The 16,784-nt window shown below is 39.1% G+C and overlaps 2 protein-coding genes across 26 annotated transcripts in view; one reads left to right on the top strand and one right to left on the bottom strand.

Moving 5' to 3' along the window:
• The window catches only part of MED12L (mediator complex subunit 12L), a 336,555-nt gene that overhangs the window by 155,298 nt on the left and 164,473 nt on the right, over positions 1-16,784 (bottom strand). The gene's annotated exons all lie outside the window — the stretch shown is intronic.
• Positions 1-16,784, top strand: part of P2RY14 (purinergic receptor P2Y14) — a 78,083-nt gene that overhangs the window by 22,239 nt on the left and 39,060 nt on the right. For 4 of the 9 annotated variants that reach the window (XM_045503263.1, XM_045503269.1, XM_045503266.1 and 1 more), the window contains one exon: positions 16,234-16,305. The exons of 1 other annotated variant lie outside the window; for it this stretch is intronic. Coding sequence is in view for 1 of the 8 variants with exons in the window: in XM_045503270.1 (XP_045359226.1) it covers positions 157-212 (56 nt within the window). In the remaining 7 variants the exon portion in view is untranslated. Of the gene's footprint in view, positions 1-156; positions 213-16,233; positions 16,306-16,784 lie in introns of all 9 variants that reach the window. 4 more of the 9 variants (XM_045503267.1, XM_045503264.1, XM_045503270.1 and 1 more) reach the window with 2 other exon arrangements.

Here is a 16,784-nt window from a genome sequence, read left to right on the forward strand (position 1 = left end):
CGCTGGGTGGCAAGAATGCCCGGTAACACTAGATGATTCCCCATTCTTAGTAAGTCGCTTTTTGTTTGAGCGCTATAATTGGTTGCTATGGGATTATATTTGCTCATACTGAGTCTGGGATCCAAATCTGAAATTTTATCATTGATGACTACTTAGGATTTCCAATTTGGGTTATTCTGTGGAGAAGACACATCAAAGAGAGTGCCTAAAAGGTATTTATGTAGGACAAACATTTTTAAAGGTTGTAAACGTATATCAAAATTGCCTCTAAGAACTATACAATCTATTATTACTACACATATAAGTCATTGTGAATGTTTGTTTGTACTTGCATGAGTCCACAGAAAACATAGTTATTACCTGTATGGACATATACTCATAAAGGTAAAAGCCTGTGTCTTTGCTGGTGTTGGCATAACGTAACCCTACTGATATCTAGTAAGGTATTTATTTGCCCTTAAAGAGAGTTATAAGCTACAAAAACACCTATGCATAGCAAAAAAATTGAGTTAATATGTTACTATGGTTTATGACTAATCAGCTAAATTATTTCAAATATTTTAAACATTCGGAATTTAAATTACACAGAGGGCAATTCTACAATGTGACCATATTCAACCAATCTCATGCAATCCATCTAGTCCAGAAATATTTTTTTAAGTTGTTATTTCTTTTCATGAAGAGAGAGAGAAAGCAGGGGAAGGGCAGGGAGAGAGGGAAACAGAATTCTAAGCAAGCTCCACGCTGTCAGCGTGGAGCCCAATGTAGGGCTGGATCCCACAAACCCAGAGATCACAACCTGAGTCAAAATCAAGAGTTCAATGCTCAACTGACTGAGCCACCTAGGTACCCCCAGAAATAATTTTTTTGGTAAAGTACGCCTAATCCTATGGAGAAAATCAATCAAAAATCACACTGGTTTAAAAAAACACACACACATTGTAGTTCACGTATTCTTCTTAAGAAAAACAGACTTGAAAACAATTTTAGCACTACAAAACTTAAATATCACTGTTAAGTTATAAAAAAACAAGAAAACATAATATACTCACCATAAAATATCAGAATAACATACTTTCATCATTTTTGAGCCTACAAATTTTATACTCCAATAAAATCCATAAATACACAATAATCATATGCACACACATACACAACTGGTAACATACACATAAACTAAGTTATCACATCCATTATAGTGTGCTAAGGAAGAAATGAGGGCACAAATGAGATACTCAAAGCATGAAGACCCAATAAGGGGAAGTGGGCAGGGTGTGGGGAAAGAATTGCCATTGACTGAGATATTATAGTGTCCACCTCACACTTGAAGAAGCATGTAAAGAGCATTCACTACCCTGACGAAGACCATCCAGCTGATCTCACCATGAGCCTGAGCCCTTGAGCACATGCAAGGCACTGGTACTCCATTCATGGCAGCTCCCGAAGGCCACAGGGTTTCAATCAGCCCAAACTTACCACTGCTACACCTGCTCCCTCCCCTTCCACCGCACCCTACCCAATCACCAATCAGCAGGTCCTAAAATCCTCTTGGACTGCTTTCATCCTCAACCATGCATTTGTAGGATAGTATTTTTTTAATTAATTTTTTAAATGTTTATTTCTTGAGAGAGAGCACAAGCAAGAGAGGGACAGAGAAAAAGGAGGGAACAGAGGATCTGAAGAGGACCTGGAGCAGGGAGCCGACCACATACAGCAGGGAGCTCCATGTGGGGCTCAAACTCACAAACTGATCACAAGATCATAAGATCATGAGATCACAAACATCGCTACCTGAGCTGAAGTCAGTTGCTCAATCAACTGAGCTACTCAGGCACCCCTGGAGGATAGTATTTATAATTCTCTGGCTATAACAATGTTCGACCTAGTATCAGGCACACATATTAGGGGGGAAGTTATACTTAAAACATAAAACTATCTCTGACATCATTTTTTAAATTTGTTTTTAATGTTTATTTATTTTTTTTTTAATTTTTTTTTTCAATGTTTATTTATTTTTGGGACAGAGAGAGACAGAGCATGAACGGGGGAGAGGCAGAGAGAGAGGGAGACACAGAATCGGAAACAGGCTCCAGGCTCTGAGCCATCAGCCCAGAGCCCGACGCGGGGCTCGAACTCACGGACCGCGAGATCGTGACCTGGCTGAAGTCGGACGCTTAACCGACTGCGCCACCCAGGCGCCCCAATGTTTATTTATTTTTGAGAGAGAGAGAGAGAGAGAGAGAGAGAGAAACAGAGCAGGGGTGGGCAGAGAGAGAGGGACATACAGAATCAGAAGCAGGCTCCAGGCCCTGAGCTGTCAGCACAGAGCCCGATGTGGGATTTGAACTCACTAACTGCGAGATCATGACCCGAGCCAAAGTTGGACGCTCAACCAACTGAGCCACCCAGGCGCCCCTATCTCTGACATCTTTAAATAGAGTACAACAGTTGGGTTGGGGGAAAGGCGGCAATAGAAATTAAAATCTCTCCTGGGGCACCTGGGTATCTCAGTCGGTTGAGTATCTGACTTCGGTTCAGGTCATGATCTCATGAGTTCAAATCCCACATTGGGCTCTCTGCTCTCAGCACAGAGCTGGCTTTGGGTCCTCTGTCTCCCTCTTTCTCTGCCCCTCTCCCACTAGCGCTCTCTCTCTCAAAAATAAAAATAAACATTTAAAAAAAACATTAAGGAAAAAAAAAGTCTCTCAAAGGCAGAAGACTCAAGGTGGGGGGTGCCACATTAAAACAGCTAATGCATGGGAGGGGCGATGGGCTAAATGGGTAAGGGGCATTACGGAATCTACTCCTGAAATCATTGTTGCACTGTATGCTAACTAATTTGGATGTAAATCAAAAAAATAAAATTTAAAAAGTAAATAAATTAATTAAAACAAAACAAAAAGACTTTCCACAAGGAAAAAACAACGAATCCATACACTAAGCAGCCAGTTACTAAGTAACTACCTTCTAGGAGGCCAGGCCACCAAGCTCCCTGAGTCCCATTCCCTGATGTAAAGCTGATAACATCAGTACAAAACGGCTATAGGACTCAAATTGATCATGCATGTCAAGTCTTTAACACAGTAAGACAGGAAGCATTGGGTAAATATGGGCTGACATCATTTTGTTTTCACTATCATAAAGACCTCAAGGTAAATGTATATGTAATTATATATAAGACCAGTGGAAAAGAGAAGAAGGGGGCATGGGAGGAAGGAAGGAGAGAGGGAAGAGGGAAGGAAGAAAAAAACAGTCAAGGTTATTTGCCACTAGATCTAAGATGCTTCTGAAGTCAAGTGTGGACAGAGGAATATTGTTGCCTTCAGAGTGAATTTAGGTGTTGAAGCTTCCTAGGCCAATGCCTTTATGGTAAGAAACCATAAGTCACATTTATTTCATTCGGTTTCCGCATTTCCTTGAAAGTTAGCTGTCTCAACCTGCCAGCATGGGCAGTCTCTGGCATACCAATAACAGACCAGTCCAGAGATGACAGGCTGATGCCAACATGAGCTTACTCTGCCACCTTCCTCATGGGTATCTGCACTTGCAGAAGACTGCCTAATAGAGGATGACTGAACAATAAGGAGAGTTTCTTTCAAATGAAAATTACACCATCAGTGCAAGAGTGCCAAGCTCTTCTAGGTAGAAAAGTCGTTCTTAAAGTGTCCCAAGACAAGATGCATCAACATCACCAGGGAACTTGTTAGATATGCAAATTTTTTACCCCAGAACTACTGAATTATGAAACTTTGGGAGTGGAGCTTGGCAATCTGTGTTTTAACAAGCCCTCCAGGTGATTTTGCTGCACAATTTTGAATTCCACTGGGTAAAATGACCATACATCCTGGGACAGGGTTGGGCTTAATTGTAAATAGTACAATTTTGCACTACCTAAGTGGACACTTCCTACTTAAGTGACCTGGTTTGGACAGTAAATTATATGATCGTCCTCACATTTCAGAGTGGATACTATAAAGGATGGGCTCTATTTACTACTTGGGATGTCAAATTAGCTTCAAGTCTGCTGCCACATTCTGGTACTAAACCCAGAAAGTCCCTGAATGTTGAAAAATGCATTGCCTCATAAAAGTCTAGGGGGCAAGGATCCTATCTTTCCCCCAAAATTACCCACTAACAAACTATATAAAATTCTCAGCTTCCTGAGTATCATATGGGATTAAGTTCCCTCCATCAGGTCTTTAAAATTCTTTTAATTAAATCTTCTGGCTCCTCCATGGGGAGTTTTCTAGGGTGCTAGTTGGTAGAAGAAAAAAGTACAAACCTAGTAAGTAATTTACTAGCCTTATTTTTATCATAATAATAACTATATTAATTCCCAGAAAAACTAAGTTTGCCACAAAGCTTCCCAATCCACCTGTTCTTTTAAAGGCAAAGTTAAATGTTGGTTATATGCTTTTGGATCTGATCAATTTTTGACTCCTTTGAAATGCTCTGTCTTGACACAGCCTGAATTAAATTGCTGGGTTTTTATTCAACTCTGAAGTCTTCCTTCTGTTGTTTCTGAAAAGCATCAAAGGCCTCGGATATCATGTTCTGACCCTTCATCTCTCAGATAAGAAAATAAACATACAGGGAAGGTGGCTTCTACTCAATTACGTAATATCTGTTGTCGAACTCAAGATGTCAGAGAAAAACCATTAGCTATTTGGCAGTTCAGACTTGGCCCAAAGGAGACTGTGTACTTTGGTGTAGTCACTGGCACAGAAAATCTGATTCTCAATTTTTCAGGATCACACGCACTGATCTTCACATAGTCACTATACTACAGCAACAATTTACACCAAGCAGACTTGCAATATGTCAAGTTCTCCTTTACTGTGGGAAAGATACCTGGCTGGAAAGCAAGACTCACCCATTGCTTATAGGATCTTCCCAGTGAGTTCGGCGCTAGGGTCAATGGTTTGGTAGATAAGCTCATAGAAGGCTTCCTCTAAATAAGGAATGTTTCCATCCTGATACAGAGGGTAAATGAAATCTTCTTCCCATATTGGACATATTTCAGTCATTCATTAATTCAGTAAAGACTCATTGCATACCATGTGCCCACCATAATTCTAGATGATGCTCAGGAGTTGGCCTACAGCAGACTCCCTGACCTCATGGAGCTTACATTTTAATGGGCACCAAGACAAGCCTTGACATCTTCAATGTTACAACAATCTTTGAACATATTGTAATGGAATAGATTATATTTTATTTATTTAATTTTATTTGTTTATATTTATTTGATGTAATAGATTATATAGATTATATTTTAATTTTCTTTATAGAGATCTGAAGGGCACCTAATCTCATCAGAAGCCAACCAATATTTACGGACTTGATCCAAATCCATGTCCTAACCCCTGTTATAAGCTGATGCCCTACATATACTGATGACAAACACAGGATATGGAAAACAATACAAATTTCAGTTAAATATTGTAGGAATTGGCCTTAACATTTAATATTCTCTTTTTCCTGGCCCTGAAACTGCCTACCTACGTTTCTGCATAAGGATCTCGCTGTCTTTCCCCTACTATAAATATCTCTGCACGCACCGTTTTTACAGAAGTGAAAAACGGGAAGAGAAAGGGTATACTGAAATTAAAAGAAAATCTAGGGGCACCTGGGTGGCTCAGTCAGTTAAGTGTCAGACTCTTGGTTTCAGCTCAGGTCATGATCTCATTGTTCATGAAGTCGAGCCCTGCATTAGGCTCCATGCTGACAGTGTGGAGCCTGCTTAAGATTCTCTGTCTCCCTCTCTCTCTACCCTTCCACAGCTCATGCATGCACTCTTTCTCTCTCTCTCAAAATAAACAAATAAACTTAGGGGGAAAAACAAAGAAAAGAAAACCTAAAATTGAAGGTTAGCTGTCTTGTTATCACTGAATCTATGAAGAGTCATACAGCAGCAGCCCTTATTACTAGTGCCATGGAGACAGGTAGTTTGTTAACAAAAAAAAGGGAACAAAGTCAGAATCAGTGTTAGAAAAGGAGATCTCCTTTAAATACATTAATTTAAATTAAAATACTTAATGTACCCCTACTGCCTAATCTTTTGGGGTTGTGGCCAGACTATTTTGTCTGGGGATGGGTCTGCTAATTTTCCTTCAAAAACCAGAACTGTAGCATACTGCCAGTCATGTCCAGTTTCTTACTTTATTTCAAATACTATGAGAATTTTTAAATTCTTGAGAAGCCATGGGAGTAAAATAACAAAATAAAAAACCGAGACCTAGACTGAGGCTCTTAAGCCTTTGAAAGAATGGAGTGTGTCTTAGCCTTACAAGGAAATCGCACAGTGAAGTTTCCCCACAAATGTTCAGTGGATTGACGGCAGTAAGGAGGATCTGAACAAAGTAACTGTTCCATAGAAACAACATTCTGCCTCACTAGTTTTTATCTAAATCCATTCCTACCCTACCTAAGAAAAGGTACACACTATGCTTTCACTAAATCCTAAGTCCTCAAGTCTACAACGCCAAGGTATATAGCATAACAGTAAAGAGCAAAGATCATGCATTCTGGAATCAGACTATGTGGTTTCAAATCCTGACACCACACCACTTACTCTGATATCACCTTGATAAAGTTATTCATTCAATGATTCTATGAGTTTCCTCACTGATCATGGAAATTAAATGAATATGCATAAAGTATCCAAAGAATGACTGGCATGACATAAGAGTACAATCAATGTTTACTGATGTCATCACCATCACCTTATTTCTCAGTAACACAGTACAGTAGTTTGATGACCACAAGAACAGTGGAAGCCAAAGAGAGATACCTCAAATTCTAGTTTGTCAAAACCTCTGTCTGCTCAGTTTATGCATCTGTAAAAACAGAATAAAAATGCCTACCTAAAAATAACTATCGTAACAGTTATCATAATGTCTGGTATATAGGTGACGATCAAAAAGGATAGCCATTAACACTCATATATATCGATGTAGCAAAGCTACGTTCCACCAGATGTCCTCTCCTGCACATCTATCAAACCTCCATCCAAAGAATCTTAACCAGCATTTTATTGTGGATTCAGCCTTTCACTTGGAGCATTGGAAGAAAAACTACCTTCCCTCAAGAAATAATTTTGAGAAGATAGCCACTGAACATATAGGCTACAATCTAGGAAAAATTATGTGCTACACTGTGCAGTTACAATAGGAGCTCAGAAAAAGGAAAGAACACTGTGTGCTGAAGCATCCAGTGGACTGAAGAAACAAAATTAGGCCGAATCTTGAAAAAGGAAAATGACATACCAACAGAGGAGTGGGAAATGATACAATGAGTAGAGAAACAAATTCAATTAATATTTTTACTGACCTCTAAAAGCATGTCTTCCTTTATCCTTGTCTTGATCCCTTGACCTGAGATCTTGATCCTATTTGGAATTATTTTCCCTTCAATGGCCAATCTCTGACATTTCTCAATTTCCATCTTCAAAACACAACATAAACCATTTCTTGCCCAGAAAGCCTTTCCTGTTTGACCTGCCTTTTTCTGAGAGCTCGTGTGGTGCATATTCCCCACCATCTTTCCAACATCCTACACCATTTACACATAGTTTACAATACGCTTTCAACATCCTTACTGCTCTTCAGGCCAGTTTTACACCATCGATTTTTTCCCCACTTAATTTAGGTTGGAGTGTAAACTACATACAATAAAATAGATTTGAAATGTAAGTTCAATGAATTTTGACCCCAAGTAAACACCACCCCAATTATTATACTTGAAAGCTCCCTTATACTTCTTTCCACTCCTACGTGTCCACTTACCTGATTTCTGTCACAAGAACTTAGTTCTACCTGTAGTAGAATTTCATTGAAACATAATCACACAGTACATACACCTTTTGTGTTGAATTCTTTTGCTCAATTTAACATTTTGAGATTTATTGTTGGGATTACACTGTTGGCATCTATCATTCCTCTTGATTACTAAGTGGTATTCTGTAAGTATACCACAATTTCTTTACTCGTTTTAATCTGCTGATGAACATTTGAGTCATACCTAATTTTTGTTTGTTATGAATAGGGTTGCTATGAATACTCTAGTAAAGGGCTTTTTATGGACATATGCTTTCATTTCTCTTAGGTGAATAGCCAAGGAATTAAATTACTAGCTCATTAGCTGTATGTTTAACTTGATTAAAAGTTACCAAACTGCTTTCCAAAGTAGATTTTCTACTTTATACTCCAACTAAAAATTGTTCTATTTCCTTGCGTACAGTTAGTATTGTCAATACTGGTGTTTTGGGTTTTTTTTTGGGGGGGGGTTGTTTTAATTTTTTTGGTTTTGTTTTGTCATTTTAATGGGTGTGAAGTATCTCATCATTATAATTTGCATTTCCCTATTAACTCAAGATGCTGAGCACCTTTTCATCTGTTGCTTGGTCAAACATCTTCTTTAGTGAATTGTTTCTTCATGTCTTTTGGCCATTTTTTTTTTATTGAGTTACAAAAATTCTTTAAATAGCCTGAGTCTGTTAATAGAAGTACGTATTGTGTTATTTTTCCTCCCAATCTGTGGCTTGCCTTTCATTTTCTTTATGGTATCAAATGAAAAATGGAAGTTTTCAATTTTAAAAAGGTACAATTTATTAACTTTTCATTTTATGATTAGTGTGTTTTGTATCCCAATAAATTACTGCCTACCCAAGGTTGTGAACATACTCTATATTTTCTTCTAGAAGCTTTATGGTTTCAGTTTTACATTTAGGTATATAATCCATCTTGAATTGTTTATTTAACTCCTTATTTCATCTGGTAATAGATCTCGCAGCGAAGAAATGATCTATAAACACTGTTGCTCATTTACAAATGTCCCCATGGGTTAAGACAAAGCCTGTTGAAGAGGCCTATGCTTAGCCTATGGTATATCCTGGATGGAAAATCTACTCACAGGAATAAAATCACAAATGTGATCTAAATGGACACATAAGTCTCCATTTGAAAGTGATGGTCTGGCCCTGCCTTATGATAAGCTTTTGACTAGGATAGGGATAATCCAAAGTTTGCATTTTTTTTAACGAACAACAGTTTAACCCAGCACAAATAAACAGAGGACAGTTTGCTCACAATAGTTTCTTCCCCTTTGAATAGGCATTAGATCAATTACCATCTCATTAGTATAGATGAAATTCTCTTTAATGAATTAGGCTTCATCAGTCAAGTGATTCTTAGCAGCTCCATTTTAAACTGACTTCTAAAATGAGTAATAAATGATTACTCAAAAAAATTACTCTCTGGGGACATTGTTTCTATAGCCTTAAACGTATGCATTATTTTATAAGATTTAGAGGACTTTTAAAAATGTTTTAGTAATATTTCTTCTAAAAAAATATGTCAAGTCAAACCATAAATAGAATTATTCCTGCTACTCAAAGATTATTACCTAAGGCATCTAATATAAAGCATTTCAAGTTATTTCCTTGAGATTTTACTAAGAAAGCACAAGATTGGGAAGAGTAAAAATACTCTTTTCCACTTATTAGGGCTTGGAGAAATTAACAAATTAACTAGGATCATAGAACATTTTCTGAGTACTTAGCAATGAAGTTGATAAAAATACTCCATATACTAAAAAATGAAGAGACTGTTCTGAAGAGTTGTATGTTGCCAGCTGCTTCCTTGATGATACTGAGCTAAAGCGCACTCACTGTTTAGCAAGTCTTATTTCTTACTACCCAGCTGACATTTATGTTTCCTCAAGTGAGGAACTGCCACAGGAAAACTATTCACAGCTAAACGAGAATTTATTTATTTGTAGCTTGCACATCCCTCTATGTTTAATGACTACCCAAGATTCACAAGCTAATATTGCTCCGAACTATCAACAAGGGACACCTGTGTGGTTCAGTTGGTTAAGCATCTAACTTCTGTTCAGGTCATGATCTCAGTTTGTGAGTTTGAGCCCTGCATCAGACCCTGTGCTGTCAGTGCAGAGCCTGCTTCAGATCCTCTCTCCCCCTCTCTCTTTTCCCCTAGCCCACTCACAAGCCTGCATTCTCTCTCTCTCTCTCTCTCTCAAAAATAAACATTGAAAAAAAATTTGTTAGAGAAACTATCAACAATAGTTGCTTAGAATTTAGGGCAAAATAGAAGAAAGTACCACATGAACCCGGCATTGTTTCTTTTTGAAGAGAAAAAGGAGTTTTCATGGCTAGCCACTTTAATGTGGTTAAGTTATGCATTTAAATTCCTTTTTCTCATCGAGTATTTCCATTATCTCCATTCCCTTAATGGAACTCCATTACTTTTATGCCTTATTCAATGTATAACTTTTTCTAAAGCCTTAAGTCAGAAAGAATAAAAGCAGCAGAAAATAAACTCCCAGTAAGGAATATTGTCTTAAGCCATATAGTCCATCAAGTGTTTAGTTAATGGTTCCAATAACAGTCAAAATAAACTTTTCGTTTAAAGAATTTAAGAAACTCTACCATTCAGGAAATACGCTCTAGAATGAGCTACCCAAAATTTAATTTGAAAAGTTCTCTAGGACTTTACAGCACTGATAGAATTCACTAATGCTAGCTATGAAGTAAATCTTAGTTCTCCTGAACACCCATTTCAAATCACACTGAAGGCACCCCATGAGAGACTGCACAGAATTCACATCAGGAAGGAGTTTATACAAGTTACAGGATCCGATGGCATACGAGGACCGAGCACACCAGTCCCTCCTTAGGAAGAGGTAGCTTTTCTTTCATAGAATGGCTACAGCAATTTTCCTTCTCACTCTTGACTGTCTTCTTAACAAGCAGCCAAATGCCCTTGCGCATACGTTTTATTTTTCCCAGTCACAAGCCACCAAATCTCAAAGCTTTTCTCCTACGGCTAGAGTTCCTTGACACTGATTCGTTCATATCACTTACTCATACACTCTTTCATTTACTTAAAATCTTCAAAATGCTAGAAAAGATTATTCAAAGAAAAAATAGCTAAAACTAATGTGAAAGTCAAAAAACACAACACGCCAAAAAAAGGACTATACTATTATACAAGTGCTTTTGTGCAAATATAATTTTCATAATGTCTAAAGTCTAGGCAAACTGTGTTTGCGGGGGGGGGGGGTGTTTGCTGTGTTTTAGACCAGTGAATTTATTTATTTTTTTAGTTCTTTTTAACACTTATTTATTGTTGAGAGACAGAGACAGAGCATGAGCAAGAGAAGCAGACACAGAATCTGAAGTAGGCTCCAAGCTCTGAGCTGTCAGCACAGAGCCTGATGTGGGGCTCAAACAGTGAGATCATAACCTGAACCCAAGTCGGATGCTTAATCAACTGAGCGACCCAGGGGCCCTGCAGACCAGTAAATTTATTGATGAGATACTAAAATGCCTTTGGATCAGAGGTCTTAGGTTGTACTAAAACCAGAAGCTGGAAATGCTCTAGGCCCTACTTTCTTCCTCTAATCTGTTTTTGTCCTTGAGCTGTTTCATTCCTGCTTGTTTTGGCAGAGAGACTTTACTTTTTGCAAATACAACATTATAATTCACATCTTTTCTCTTTCACTAGTGTCACTGGTTCAGCTTCACATTTCTGCGGGTATCTTTCCACCAGCTACACAATCATCTCTGGAACTGTGGCCATGGGCATAGGGTAATAGAGTTCAGGATTCTTTCTGTTGGGTGACATTCTTAAAGGAAAAGTGTCATTATGAACTCAGTGAACACTCCAAAAGATGTTAGGTGAAATATCATGCTGAGAGGCTGACATCTGTTATCTGAGTCTATTCTTTCAACAACATTCAGTTAGAAGAGTAAATCAGAAGGTTTATATGCCTTTAGGCAAACCGTTATTTAATGTTAAGTTCATTCACTCAACATTCACTCAACATTCACTCAACAACAAACAGCTTTACATTTGGGCTGGTACTATGAATATAAGCCTAAAGGTTTCTTCTACTTGGGATTTCTGGACACATTCAGCATTAAGTTTCAAATATTCAACAAATCTGTTTGCATTTTAACTTTGATCAAGTTCATATTCTCATTTTAACAGAGGCCTCTGAATGCCTCAAAAATTGAGGATGTGAAGAAAAATCTCCTTATTTAACAGGAATCAGATGAGCCTCCCCCAAACTCACTGTGCCAGGAGCAGCCATCAGCATGAAGTTTCCACAGCCATGCACACAGAAGCACTAAGGAGCAAGGAGGAACTGGAAATGAGCAAAGTACGACGGCAACAAAGCCAAAGGCACCTGTGTACATTGCCAAGAACCTACAGCAGGGGCTCTGGAACTCTATAACTAAGTTCAGGGCACAGACAACAATCAAATGTCCCCTTGGACCAGAACTAGTCATACTCATCCAGGACAGAATGCCCTAGTCTTTGCCTGCCACCTTCAAGTCTCAGAGTCACAAGGCCCTGTTCCAGTCCCTCCCATTAGTCCCTGGAAAGAGACGAAATCAGAGACCCCTCTAAATCAGAGTTGTTAGGACTGTCATTTGTCAGGAAGAAGTTCTATTCAAACAAAATCTTAAAACACTTTTACATCAGACACAGAACCAGAAATGGTCTTCAGGAGGCTGAAGGGAAGAGACTCCCTCAGACTGTCTAAAACACACCTCTGGAAAGCTGTTGTGCCTGCCCAGAAGCCAGCCGGGAAGAAGTTTGAAACCACTGCCCAGACTCCTCCTCGCAGACGGCAGTGATCTTGTGATTATGAACTAGACAAGTTTTTAAACATATAAACTAGGGGCACCTGAGTGGCTCAGTCAGTTAAGCATCCTACTTCAGCACAGGTCATGATCTCAGGGTTCGTGGGTTTGAGCCCCGCGTCTGGCTCTATACTGAGAGCTCAGAGCCTGGACCCTGCTCCAGATTCTGTGTCTCCCTCTCTCTTCCCCTCCCCCTCCCCTCGTGCTCTCCCTCCCTCTCAAAAATAAATAAACATTAAACAAAATTAAACCTCAATTTGAAGAAGAACAATTTCAGGGAAAAGGGATTCCATCGAATATAAATGAGAACACTCTCCATACTGGCGTATGAGCACTTTATACAATTACATACCAACTAATGAGTTCAGGTTTGAATTTCTGAGAGACTGGGCAGGCATAGAAGTTTTCAGTAAGAGTGCTTAGACAGCTTCCTCTTTCTTCTCTGCTAAAACACACCCCTCCTGCCCTCGTGGAAAGACTCGATTCTTTAAAACATAGCACAGTATGCCCAATAATGCCCAATAATGATTTAACGCTACACCCAACGAGCCCAAACCCTTCCTGATACCCCACCAAACAAGTGTCAGCAGAATAATGAAAACAATTATAGCAGTGGAACTGAAGACCAACATCAAACACAACCTTCAAAGTTTTAATGGGAAAGTACGAGGGAGTGAGGAAATAAGGTATGAGATGTTTATAATGATGAGGAAAATATGAAATAATCCAAACATCCATCAATAGGGAAATGGTTAAACATGATTCTTGCCTTCTGGTTTACAAATACTCGACAGAAAAATATTCAGCGTTAAAAAGTGACATTGGGAAGTCACCTAGATACACTGGGTCAGTAGGGGTTGGGAACAGTAGGAAGAGATCTCAACTTTTGTCCATGGTTACCTGCCTTCCTAGTATTTAACAATTACTAACATTTATTAAGTACTTTCCACACATTAGGCACTGCACTAATGCTCAGTGAATTCTTACAGCAATCCTATGGGATACAGAGAGTAATTCCCATTTAATAAATGAATTAAAGTATTTTAGCCATTCACAGCTGGTAAGTGGGGGAAGTCAGATTTGAATCCAGGAATTTCAACTTTGCAATTCACAATCTTAGCCTCTAATTTGTCTCTTAGAGATCAGTCCTTGTTCCCTGGGTATAGTCAATCAATTCACTCTTAGATTCTTTACATTCATATAACAAGAAAAAATTTCCACTTACTGTTCTGGGAAATAATTTTAAGGAAAATTAAATAAATGATCTCACATGCAAAGCTCGTGACATTTTGAAAAGTCATTATGACCCAAGCTGGCATTAAACTCAAGATCTAAGTACAAGGCAACTTTATAAGCAAGTATTATTTAAAGGCTCAGTGACCAGGGTCACTGGGTAACTCAGTCAGTTAAGCACCTGACTCTTGATTCTGGCCCAGGTCATGATCTCGTGGTTCATGGGGATTGAGCCCTACATCCAGCTCTGTGCTGACAGCAAGGAGGCTGCTTGGGATTCTCTCTCTCCCTATCTCTCTGCTCCTCGCCCAGTGTCTCTGTGTCTCTCTCTCTCAAAATAAATAAACTTTAAATAAAATATAATAAAGGCTCAGTGACCAATAATGATTCTGTCAGCCCACCATAGTAGCAAATTGTGAAGGCCAGTTCATACATTTCCTTCAGGTTCAAGCTGTTTGCGTATGTTCACAGCACAGAAAATGTAATGTTTAAAATTAAACAGATGCCCATCACTTCAAGTCAAGCCGGGAAGGTCCCAATCAGCAGGCATTCTTTTAGCAGCTCTACATGTTGATGCCAGTGGAATGGGAGGTATTTCCAGGTGAAGCTGGTGATTAGCCGGGTCACTTACAGGTGCTGGGCAGTCCTAAAATCATAGAAACTATACACGCCCACAAATTGTTGATCCACCTCTGTGCCCACCTGACCCGGCAAAAATGCCCTACTCCTCACCCTCAACCCATTTACACATGAGTCTCCTCTCCGCCGCCACCACCACGCAGCAGTAATGACAGCAAGTGACAGCATGTGTTTTCCCATCATTCTAGAGGAGCAGTACAAGGGACACGTTTAAGACCAAGAACTAAAGCACCCCCTGCTGCAACTTACATCCTTACCAGCTGTGTGTACTTGGGTATGATGCTTAACCACTCTGTGCCTTACTGTCCTTGTTTTATTGGGGTACATTTACGGAACTTACTTCATACATTAGTTATTAGATTTTAATAAGTTAATACAGAAAAGGAATTTAGAAGAGTATCTGGCATATTCTAAAAACTCAATGTTAGGTTTTGCTAATAATGGTATTGCTACTACTATTACCATAGCACATTAAGCAGGAGATATAAACTTACTTCTTGTGACCCTTCTTTTCCTTATTTTACCATTTACAAATAAATGGTTACCCAAGGATAAATTTCTCAATGATCTTTCTTTTCCTTTTTTCACTTTTCTACATTTTCTAATTTTCCTATGCATGCCTTAATAAGTCTTCTTTAATTAAACTGCTTAAAGCAAACAACTTGAAGATTAAGTCTTCATTAAATTCCCTTCCTACGCGCCTGGCTAGGTGCAACAAAAAGAGCCCCTACCCCATCAAGTCTACAGTTGAGCAAGCAGGTGTCAGGACCACCCTGCAGAGCCCAGCAATAATGTCTGGAAATTTCAGGGTGTGACCTTTCCATGAAGAAAATTGGTGGCAAACCACGGACCACAGCTACACATCCTACTACAGACAAATTATTATCAAATTTTAAAAACACAAAACAAAAACTGGTGTGTGACTTAGAATCTACGAATTCTAGCAGGATACAGTCTGAAAATTAAAATACTTATGGGCACCTGGGTGGCTCAGTCGGTTAAGCGTCCGACTTCGGTTCAGGTCAATATCTTGCAGTCTGTGGGTTCGAGCCCCGCACAGGGCTCTGTGCTGACAGCTCAGATCCTGGAGCCTGCTTCGGATTCTGTGTCTCCCTCTCTCTATGTCCCTCCCCTGCTCACTCGCTCACACTCTCACACTCACACACACACACACACACACACACACACACACACTCACTCACTCTCTCTCTCTCTCTCTCTCAAAAATAATCATTAAAAAAAATTTTTTTAATTAAAATAGTTTATATCAGAGTATTTAATCAGGGGTTCCCCAATCTCCCACTAATATATAAAATGTATTGTACATTGTGGCTTTCAACAAACTATGAAAGGACTTCACAACCTAAAGATGATACAAATTGTTGGTTTACTAGTGATCCTCAAACTTTAACACACCTGCCAGAACATGTATCCCTGAGCTCACCCACAGACCTTGTTTCAGGGGTGGGAATCTGGGGTCATTCCTGAGAATGTGCATTTCTATCAAGTCCTCAGACAATGCCGATGCTGCCGGTCCATGTCCAGCAATCATACCAGTGATTTAAGGAATTAAGAACCAGTGATGGAAGGAATTCTTGCGGGCATTTTAGCTTTATCCCAACAGGAAGCAACCAATCTCCTTAACAGAGTGTAAGAGAACTAACGGCCATTTCTCCATTATTTACCAGTGAGTCGCCTACCAAGTAGTGGCCCTTCGGTTTGGCTTCCTCATCACCAACCGTCCCTTCTCACATCTCTAGGTAAGCTATGCCTATCATTTTATTCAACTGGGCAAATATTTATCAAATTCCTTATTTCCAAATAGGTAGGTTAGAAACTAGCTTTGGATATTGGTATAAAACAGTGACTGCCCATATATTTCCACCCACACTACAACCTCCATCAATTTGTTTTTTGTTTTCTTTTTCATACATATGCATTTTCAAATGAGGAGAAGAAACAGTATAATGTAGTTTAGAAAATTCCACCTCTCCCCTCTTTCAGAATTAAATGTATAAACAAACATGGCTCTGATGATCAAGATGCTTCCCATAAATCAAAGCCAATGTCATGCAACCATTAAATACAGAGACCACCAGGCCATGCTTGACCTGCAACACACAGAATGAAAGGGGCCAGACACATAATTTCACAGAACTCAGTCTGTAGAGATGAACAGCAGTAGATGATGAACACATCATACATGTGTTACCCTCAGGATAAAGATCAAGGTTGAGTA

This window comes from Leopardus geoffroyi, chromosome C2 (genome assembly GCF_018350155.1).
Source record: "Leopardus geoffroyi isolate Oge1 chromosome C2, O.geoffroyi_Oge1_pat1.0, whole genome shotgun sequence".
NCBI lineage: Eukaryota > Metazoa > Chordata > Mammalia > Carnivora > Felidae > Leopardus > Leopardus geoffroyi.